The 10,759-nt window shown below is 47.1% G+C and overlaps 1 protein-coding gene across 6 annotated transcripts in view; it reads right to left on the bottom strand.

The window, feature by feature from the left end:
• The window catches only part of SHANK2 (SH3 and multiple ankyrin repeat domains 2), a 272,609-nt gene that overhangs the window by 7,078 nt on the left and 254,772 nt on the right, over positions 1-10,759 (bottom strand). For 3 of the 6 annotated variants that reach the window (XM_017733032.1, XM_017733034.1, XM_017733037.1), the window contains one exon: positions 8,361-10,759. This exon is cut by the window's right edge and continues 29 nt beyond it. In XM_017733032.1, the coding sequence (XP_017588521.1) occupies positions 8,361-10,759 (2,399 nt within the window). The remainder of the gene's footprint in view (positions 1-8,360) is intronic. The other 3 variants (XM_017733033.1, XM_017733036.1, XM_017733035.1) reach the window with 1 other exon arrangement.

The following is a 10,759-nucleotide window of genomic DNA, read 5'->3' as shown; positions in this document are numbered from 1 at the left end:
AACTCCTGGCTGAATGAGAAACACTGAGTGTGTGGAGCACGACCGGGAGTTATCTTCCCTTGCCGCGTGGAGGGCTGGAGTCCTTCAGTTCTGGCTTTACACAAAGCATGGTTAGTAATAGTATTTGTGGAAAGTTTCAGGAGCAGTGGATTTTGGATCTTTGGGCTTCACTCTGTGAATTTTGCAGAGCTTTTGTAGTTCTGTTTGTTTATAGAACAAGCTGCCCTTATTTCCCTTTCTATCCACGCTTTAAACATAAATCAGTTCTTCTAAGGTGCCTAAAACATCTTAGTGTCCATTTCCTTCCACAGAGAAATTATACTCTGGCAGTTTCACTACAAAGTTAAGGAGACAAAATCCTTTTTCCTGGGCATGACTGGAAGTGATGTAGCTGGGATCAAGTTTTGCCTAAAGCAAATGAGTTTCAGATTACGAACGAAGCAGGCACGAACCTCGCTGAGAGGCTCGCTCTGATGCCCAGCCTGACAGGGCAGGTGAAGGAGCACGACCCTCTGCTTCTGCCTACTGGCTACAGAAGCAAATTTAGAAGGTTTGGGTCTGTTCATGTCATCAAAGGCTTGAGCCCACAGCCCTTATTCCCATGGGAAGAGCCTGCTGGTCAGCGCATGCACTTCAGGACGCTCCACAGAGCCCTCGGGTGCCTGGAGCTCCAGCGTTCTTCACTTCAGAAATATCCTGCCAACTGGGAAAACCTTCAGACACTAATTTAAAGCACTTCCAGAGGAAAGGAAGGGTTTATTTATCCTGGAAGCAATGCCATGGACTCCAGAGGATGATGTGGCTGATGCTGTACTGATATTTCCAGCGCAGAGCCTGGCAGAAGCCCTCTGCTTCTGAGTGCCACACTGTCCCCAGGCCTGGCCTGTCCTGCCTGGGCAGAACTGAGGATGGCTTGGGTGCACGATGTCAGATGGAAATGCTGCCATTAATCCAGCAGGTTCAGTGCTGTGCGCTAAAGGAGCTGAAGGAGAAGCAGGGTAGTGGTACCGTGGGGCAGTGCTAACAAGCAGGTTAGTCGTGCCTTTCTCCCCCACTGCAGCCCGAGCTGGAGACAGTGATTCCCTGGCTGGCTGCCGGCTGTGGAGAGCCCTGCGAGTGCTCCCTGCACCACCCCTGGGGCTTTGGCACTTCACCACCAGCCCAGAGCCCAGGGAAGTGCAGCTCTGCCACACCGAGTTCCTGCTCCCGTCTCTCGGCAGGTCCCGCTCAAATAAAGCTCCCTGTCGCGAGAAGAGCACCGAAAAAAGCACTTTTCGGAGAACACACCTCTTATTCACACCAGCATTCCCACCGATTTCCCACAGGCTGCTCCACGTATTTCAATGGGAACAGGGGGATCTCTTTGGAAGATTGGTACTTCACTTAAAACCCAGTAGGAACAATGCTTCCAGCACTTATGGCTTTGTAATTTAACAAAGAAAGGAAACATTTGGCAAGGTCCTGAGTGTTTCCTGTGATGTTTTTGGAGTCTAATGGCTCTCATTGTCTTCCGGGGCTGGAGCTAAGCATTCTTAAAAATAAAAAAGTCTGTGGCAAGAGACTATTAAATTCTACTAACCAAGGGGAGCAAGTTATTTCCACCTCCTTTACCTCAGCATTAGGAGTCTCACACTCATTACTAAGGCATGCTGTAATTTAAAGCCAACAAAAAGCCTGCTTTGAAAAAGGTTGGGGTAGTGCTGTCCTAGTGATGACAAGAATGAGCTTTGTATAAATAGGGAAATGAATCCCCCATCTTTACCTGCAATCACCCTTCTACTTAACATTCCTGTCTTGCAAATGCTAGAAATGAGGGTTTTGTATTCACACCCATTGTGGCAAGATCAAATGGATGATGAAAATCCACCTTCTTTTATTCCAGGCAATGAAAGATAATTTCTACTGATTGACTGACAGCTCCAGGCTCAGTGCTTTGCATCTCACTTTTACTGCTTCTCCTCTAGACTGCTCCTCTTGAAGACTCCCAGCCCAGCCTTGTTCAGGAAACTACTGTCACTCTTCCTTTAAATAAGGGATGTTAAACAAGTGAAACAAAAGTAAACTCTGTGCTCTCATTTGAAGTATTCCTTGGCTAGTGTTCCCTAACCTTGCCAGCCCCACGGGCAGGAATACCCAGGGCGAGCAAAGCATCCTAGGCATCCCGGTCCTCTGCTTCCTGCCAGCCTGGATCAAAGTGTTGGCTTCGCATGGCTGCAAGCAGCAGCAGGACGTCCGAGGGCATCTTGCTTTTTCCAAGCCAGAGGTTCAGGACTGCTGACAAAAACCAAAACTTTGGGACAGTGATAAGACTTTTTTTTTTTTTTTAAACTTTGGCTGATTGCAGAGGTTGCAACACCAGCTCAGTTCTCAGTCATGTGAGTGCTCAGGCCTCACGGCACGGGCACAGCCCTGGTGAAGCTCAGGGAAGTCTGCTGAAGCACTTCCAGGCTTTCAGTTCCAAGCCTTTCACTCCAAGATTATTTTCCCATGTTCTTTTCCCCTTTTTCCACCTGCCATATCACCTCCATTCTTCCACACTGCACTGTAATTGTGATCCAAGGGAAAAAATCCAAGGATATTTGTGTAACTCCTATGCATCCTAAATTATAATTTATGACATCTCCCATAAGATCTGGGGTGCAGACACAGCCTTGAAACCATCATCTGTCGTGCATTTTATGGTTGATTGGTACCCTGGTCAATAAGGAGCAAGCACATTCCATCTGGAGAACAGGCACGCTTTGTTGTGTTATGGGGTTTCCAGATTTTTAATCAGTGCAATTTCTTATGCCTTATTTGATCATTCGTTATCCTAAACATGTTAAATCCATATTAAACCTGCCAAACCCCAAATTTCATTTTAAAAAAGGTGAAAAGTCCGATAATTATTTTAAATAAAATTTGCTCCATTAGAATCAGCATATGGTGGTAATTTATAAACATTTGCTGCTGTGAGCCTGCACTGATTGCAATGCCCATTATGTTGCCTCATATTAAAATCAAAATATATGACCTATATGTCACAACCATGTGGCCTCCAAGTATAAAAGCCATCAGCACAGCTTGTAGGCAAGAAATTCTTTTAAATTTTGAATTATATTTGCAAGATTCAAATTTACTGTTAACTTAATATCAGAAGAAAATCAGTGCAGCAGCTCCCACGGAAAAATCAAAAAACCACATTATTCTCAGCTCCTGGGAGCTGGTTTATTCCAGAACTTTCCAGAAGACTTGCTGGTTCTGACACAGCTTTTCCAAAGGAAGACATCTTAAAAACCAGGAGGAGCAACAAGTGGAGTCCCTGTATGGGGGTACTGCAAGAAACAAAATCCTTACAATGCCCAAATTTTGCCTTCCCCTCTTAATATTTTTACTTTCTTCTTGTTGTCAGAGGAAAATTGCACGGCAGGAAAGTAAGACAAGAATTGTCTGTTTTGGGGGCAGATGAAGAACGGGCTGACGCGGTGGCTGGCAGCATCCCGAGCTCCTCACAACGGTGTTATTTTGGGAGAAGAATTGAGACATGCTCTGTGTCTGCTGCCAGTGAGGAACAATCGTGAAGGTCTGTGGGAGTCTGTCTCTTCAGGAGCAGGAGTTTCCATGTGAAATGTCTGGAAACCAGCAGGGAAGGGGATGGTGCCAGGCCAGGAGGCAGCCTCAGCCCTCTGTACTTGGGTAACTGCAGGGAAAAGGGAAGCTGGAAGGAGAACGGGGGGAATCCCACAGCTATCAAGGACAAAAGATGACCACAAGGGCTAGCTTGTCTTTACTTTTAGCCCCACACAGGTGTGTAAAATTGTATTAATCATCCCTCCCCACCCCTTCACCTCCCAAAATCTGGCAGAATCTGGCTACATGTGAAAAGTCCTGCCCCTTGTTTAGGTGCTCAGACACATTCAGGAATCTGGTCTTATGGGCTCATGTTACCAACATATTTTCTGAGTACTCCTCTGATGAATGTGGCTTTTATTTCACCTTGAGATGACATCCTAGGTCCCATTTTAGGATGGCTACCATTTCTGGATTAGGATGATCTAATCCACACTGCACTGTGAGAAACACAGTCACCACCAAAGTCACTGAAATGCAATAACAACGAGTGAGCATTAAAAAGCAGCAGAATGTACAACATAGAATAATCCATGCTTTATGGTTGGCACTTACTTCATGGCACTTCAGCATGACCCTCCTCTGACAACAGCAGTCATGACAGCAAATAAAAATGACAAAATGGAATGACTGAAACACTGCAGAAATCACTGACGAAGCAAGCAATCCTGTGAAATCGGCTGGCAAACAGTTAACGACGTGAAATGAGTCTAATGGGAGAGCAGCAAGTGAAAAATCAAGGCACTTATTTCATCCTCTGCCAAACCCAGACATCCTTCACGATAAACCAAATGCAGGACCAGTCCCTATACAGGACTCACCACTAAGTTCAGTTCTGCCTTACCTGTTGGTGGGAAAATAAAAGGAACTTTTCGAGATATGCATGAAAAAACTGATTCAGAGGTGGCCAAAACCACTGGCCGGTTTCACTTTTAAAACTTGTTATTCCAGCACAGTGCAGATTATTCTTCCTAGAGGACTCGACTCCACCTGCTTATGCACTCCCCACAACTCCCACATTTATCATGAGCATTTCCCACCACCAGCAGTGATGCCAATGTGCCCCAGAAGCCACGGGATTGTGCAAACACAGCTGGACAAACACAGAAACAGAAAGTGTTTCTCCCTCCGGCAAAGCCATGGATCATTTTGGTGCGGTGCTGGTGGAGGGCAGCAGCAGCTGCTGTTCATCATCCCTTCTCAGTGCTCCAGAGGCACGGAGGGAGGGAGGGAAGATGCTGTGTTCCCTGGGGGCTGAGCTGTGTGTCCCTGGCAGCCACTGGGTTTATCCTGCCTCAGCCACGCTGACTTTGTCCCCTGGATCTCAGGGGCTGGCACCTGATGGTCACGTTGCTACGCGACTGCCGGGTCACAGGCAGAGCAAACACTCCTCCCCTCTCCCAGTGAGAGCCCTGCTCTGCTCTTCTCCCAGTTCTTTCATCAGCTCCCTAGAAAAGCCAGGGGCCTCTCAAGTGGATTTATAGCCCTGCTGTATTCATGGCACTGTGGTGGACACGTCCCGTCCTCCTCGCCCACAGGAGGACACGGATAAACCAGATTAAAACGTCTGTCACCCTGACTGATGGCCATAATTTCTCAAAGTAAATGGTGGCCAAAATTGGGAGTGGGATCTGGAGCTCTCTTCCTGAACCTTCTGATCAAACCCCTTAATTACACTTTAATTAGTACAAGGTAAGCAAGCGCATCCTCTCCCTTCTTCCTCCTTTTCCTTCTCCTAGTGGGCTCCTTTTCCCTATCCCACGGGCTGGTCACTGCCACTGAGGAGCAGATGGTTTCCAGCCAAGTGTTTTCAAGCTGTATTTAAAAATCTTGAAGCTTGGTGTCTCCATAAGAACCACAGGAAAACTATAAATACACCATGGAAAACGATCACTAAACCAAGGTGCAGAGAATAAAAGCAAGTTTAGGGTGGTTTTAGTGGAATAATTGAGAAATGGTCTCTTCCTAATCCTCTTTTATCAAAAACACATATCGAAGGTACTTTTATGGGTTTCTGCAGCCAGCCATTACCCAGCTATCTGTAGTTTAATTCACCCCTGTGCCACCCCAACAGGGCAATTGCCTTGAATGAACCCCAGTTTTACATCTACTGGCTGCGCAAAGAGACTTCCTAGTGGGATTTCGGATTCCAATCTGGTCTGTAATTTCATGCACGGCCCCATAAGCTGATACATATTTTTAATTTCATCAGGCTGCCTGCGCTGCGAACACCTCCCAAGAGAGCCTGCGAACGTTGTTCCTATTTATAACACTTCCCAATCCCTCTCCTTGGCTGAAGGATAGGAACAGGCTCATTTATCATCACTGCTCTGTTGGCAGAGCTAACAAGTCGTTCTTTAATTCAGCAGAATCCCTGCTTTTTGTGAGCCAAAATTCCTTGGTCCCTTTCTAATGCTAGCTCGTGGGGGAAGGGCTGCAAGCTCTACAATTGGTTGTCACAGGTTTTAGAGCATTAGGGGGACCAAAAAAAATACCAAGAAACTCCAGGAATTTTACCTTTGAAATTTGAACATTAGCTTTTACACTCGAAATTTTCACAAGATGGTATTCCTTGGTCATAATATTTGACAGCTTTGTAAAAAATTGTGTCAGTTGTGCGGTTGGGCTAGAAAGGCTGTAATTTATTTAACTTTTAGAGAGATAAAGCAGGAGTAAAAGCAGTGAAAGAAACCACAGGGCTTCTGAATCCACAAGTGAACGTCTCCATTTCCATCTCTCTGCCCTACCCTTGTTGAGATGAAAAGACACTGCCTGCAGCACCTTCTCAAACACACTTCCAGCATCTGTGGATTGCTGGCTCTCTTCTGCTATCTCCAGATTATTATTTGCTTAAAAAAGAAATCCTTAGCAACCCTTCCTGGCGGTTTTAGCAGCTTCAACTCAGCTCATAATTGAGAAGTAATCACATCAGTTTGGAAAACGGCAGGAAACAAAACCCAGCCCTCTTGCCTCCTGTTCCCACCGGGAATTCTGCGGGGGTGTCGTTTTCTCCCACAGTCAAATGACAGCCAAGAGTTTTGCTGCTCTTTGCCACTGCCAGCTTATCCCATTTATTCCCTCATGGCTCTTCTGGCCCTGGTACATCCGAGAATCCTCTCTCCAGTTTGCAAAGATGAGTGTTTGGGTTTACTTTTCAGGGGAGAAGCAGGGTTTCAGCCCCACCGCAATAATGCTTTGGGTGGGATTTTTTTTCCCCCTAATTGAGCCTCTGTATTCCATAATGAAGACTTGGTAATTTGCCAAAGCTGAGTTAGAAAAATTAAAAGACCTCAAGGATAGAAAAGCAGCATAAATTTGTAACACTAAGTCAGATCTTCCTCTGAAAGGTAACATATGGGGCTACTTTTGCTTACATAATAGGTTGCTTTTCTCTAGTGAAGTGCTATAGTTTTTCAATTTCTCCCCACCCTTTATACCTTTTAAAATGTATTTTGACAAGTGTTTCTATTCACTTCTACTTTTCATTTTCCTCTCAGTAATGAGAGCACCTCGACATATTTACAGTACATTGTAGTTGGTGGCCTCGGTTATTTTCTAATAAAATAGGGATGCTAAAGATCTCCACTGTAACCTGGAAATACCTTTCAGTTTAAAAATAAAAGCTGATAAATAATATTATACACATGAAGCTACAGACAACGTGTTCATGGGGCTTAACAAGGAACACGACCAACATCTAGCAAAAATAATGTTGTTTTGGTTTTTTTTTAATGTATGAAAGCTTTTCCTGTAGAGCCAACTCAGCTTCTGCTCTGTTTACTCAAGTGCCACTGAGAGGAATTACAGAATTTTCATGTTTTATTCCCATTTCTCAGTTCTAAAAATTGAATTCCCTCCCTGTCACCAGTTTGATGGCTTCCATCTTGCAGGAAATAATATCTAACTGTGTGATGCTGAGCCTGTGGATCACACGGTTTTCTGAATGAGCAATCTTTGCAATCAGCAGAGACACCCTTCCCTTAAAAACAAATTATCTTTATGCTTGCAAAGTGCAGCAGCTTTCCAAAGGTTGAGATATTTATTAACCACCAGAATAATTCTAATAAAATTTACTTAAGTGCCACTTCGGGTTTTTTTAAAAACAAAATGCCAGCACGGCATTTTTGCAAAAAGAAACACCTCAGTGTCCTAATAAAACTAACAAAATTACCTTTCTTTTTTGAGTAACTGTGGATTTCATGACATTATGTCTACATACCATACAGATGTGATTTAGTAATAACATAGACAGTGCAAAGTGATTTTAACGAGCAATTCTCTGAAATACTTCATGATGAAGTAGGTTAGGAGAGGTCTCAGCATGAATCAAATGACACCACACAGCGAATGCGAAGCAACCCTTGGCAAAAACACTTTTTACCCGTTTGAAGCCAAAATACCTCATGGGACTGAAGCAAAATTAAATTATCACCACATTTTAAAAGGAAAACAAACTAAAGAGGAAAAAAAATAAAAGAGAAATCTAAGAAATTCACATCAAAACAACTGAAAGGTTTGTGCAAACTGCCTTGAAGTTGAAGACTGAGAAAGCTCCCGTCCTATCATGTAGGCAACACAAATGCTGGCAGTGTAAGAAATTCTTGTTTGACACAGACCATTCGTTAAGCAAATAAAAAGTACACCCTTCTTTAATCTACGTGATTTACAGGAGAAGTCAGCAAAGGGATGGAGAGAAAAAAAAAAAAAGAGGTCAAGCCTTTTTAGAAAATGATTTGGTTAATTACTTTTACCTTGTACTGAGACTCGCAGTTTTCGTTCCAGTCGGCGACTCCAATCCCTCCCCTGGCTTTGAGGATTTCTCTCTGTTCATTTGCTGGAGTATTGAGTTCAATTCACTAATGACATTAGCCTTGGGGCCTGAGAGAATCGGGCTTTTCACCTCTGGCACGTCCCCCCATAGCTTGGATGTCCTTTGGGGGACGACTTTCGCCAGGTTGGGCTGGGCACTGATGGGAGGCGGGGGCGGAGCGGGAGGAGGGATCACAAAGCTGTCTACAGTTTCCTCGATCAGCGCGTCCTTGTAAAGTGCATTGCTTTTGTTGATTATGGGCTTCATTTTTGGCTTAGGAGGTACTGGGGGTTTGTCCACCAGAAATGTTTGCCCATCTGCATAGACTGTACAAGTATCCACGTTCTCCCCTCCTTCCGAGGATAAGGTAGAGATGCTGGACACTGTTGAGATAGTGCTGGTTGTCTCTAGGTGATGGTCACTGCTGCTCCGACTGTCGACCTCCTCGATCCCGGAGTCGGTGACGTTGTCGAAGCTGTCGGGGGGTGGCAGGAAGGAGGCAGGCAAACAGTTTGAGAGACCCGCTTGCTTTTTGCCGTCCAAGGAGTTTGCTGGCTGGCTGGGCGAAGGGGTGCCATTCTTCCTCTGCACCATCAGGTCCGTCAGCGCCGAGCCGGGCGCCGCGCGGTCGTCGGGGATGTCGAAGCTGTTGGCGAACTCCAAGGGAGGGGGCAGCGGCTCGGTGAACAGGAACTCCTCGTCGATGTCCACCGAGGCCAGGGGCGGCGGGGGGATGCGGAAGGGCAGGATGACGGGGTCGTCCACGGAGCTGGCGGCCATGATGGTTTTGCAGGGAGAAGCCGGGGGCTCGGGTGCTGCAGGGACGCTCAGCTCGCTCTCCGCTTCCTCGCTGCCCTCCGGCCTCTCCGGTGGGGAGTTTTCAGGGCTCGGCTCCATCTCGGTTCCCTTTTCCTCCTCATCCTCAGGCGTATCGTCCGACTTTGCCGCGTCCACAGTGTGCACCATCAACAGGCCAGCCGACTTTTGCTGCGAGGTATCCACGATGTTTATCAACATGTTCTTCTTCTCCTCGGCTTTCTTTTCTTTCCCTGCATCCATCTCGTACTTGTTCTCAGTCTCCTGTCGTCTCAAGAGGCCGCGGGTATTTTGCCTGGTGACAGTGGCAGTAACAGGAAAAGTCGTTTCCATGTTGGGTCTCAGCTTGGTGTCGATGTAAAGCGGTTTGTTAAGGTCGGTTTTGACAGCGTCCCCTTTGCCTGGAATCTGCTGTGTCTGCTCTTTCATGGCTCTGTCCCTGGCAGAGAGCGCGAGGGCAAGTGGCGAGTTTGGATCCAACAGCTTCCCTGTGACCGGGTGGACGTAGCTATCCGAGCTGGGAGCACTGGTGGGCTTGGCTGGCGCCGTACTGTTGTCAGTACCTTTCGTTTTGGACGGAGCATTCAATGTCCTTGAGTCGCTCTGGCTGCTGGGCTCGTTGCTGTTAAAAAGGTTTTCGGGCTCTCTGGGGGCGGGGATCGGAGATGGCGACATGAGCTGTCTGAAACCATCCTCACTGCTAAACATTGCCTCCTCGGTGAACTTGGACTGCCTCATCCGTGGTGTTGGTGGCGTTAATCCAACGTCCTCGTCTCCCAGGTCTGTGGAGAGGAAGGCCGGGGAATTGCGCCTCGCTTCCAGCCTCTTTTCCCTGTCCCTCACGGCCCCTGCGATGGCTGCTGCGAACGGACTGCTGACTCCCAAGCTGTCGTCGGGCCGGGGCTGGCCGGGCTGCTCCGAAGACTGAGGATCGATCTCCATGCTGCTCCCTTGGCTGCTTTTCCCGCTGCTGCTGGTGGATGGCTCTTTGACGATGATGGTTGGAATTGGAATAGAGCAGGTCTTTTCTGGACTGTCCTCCACGTTGGATTGTTTCACCAGCATCCCCTTCCGCCTGGCTGGCTTGGCCGGCACGTAAACTGCTTTGCTGGCGATCTTGCCGACCTCGGAATAGGGGTTTTCCGGCATCTGGCCCCTCTTGCTCCTGAAATTCGCCTGAGCTGCGGCACTCCGGTTGTACAGGTCTTCCGAGTCCAGGGAGTATCGGTCCAGCTCCCTCCTGTAATAGATCCCTTTGTCCCTGATCATCGTCCCCACGCTCTCGGGCCTAACCAAAGAGATTTTTGCACCTGAATTCTGGTTAAATGGAGGTTTGATCGTTCCGTAGCTCCGGGACGTCAGGGATTTGGGGGAGTTGTACAGAGAAGGGGAAGGTGGCGGTGGTGAGGGAGGTAAGGACTGTGGTGGTGGTGGGATATCTTCAGAGGTGTCAGGCATTGAAAGACTCCTGGTAAACTTCAGCATAGGAGGGGCCAGGAACTTGCGCTCTTTCTCCGTTATTAC

Source organism: Corvus brachyrhynchos, unplaced genomic scaffold, assembly GCF_000691975.1.
Source record: "Corvus brachyrhynchos isolate BGI_N302 unplaced genomic scaffold, ASM69197v1 scaffold315, whole genome shotgun sequence".
NCBI classification, from domain to species: Eukaryota; Metazoa; Chordata; class Aves; order Passeriformes; family Corvidae; genus Corvus; species Corvus brachyrhynchos.
The sequence above is the reverse complement of the archived record's forward strand: the minus strand, read 5'-3'. Positions and strand labels throughout refer to the sequence as shown.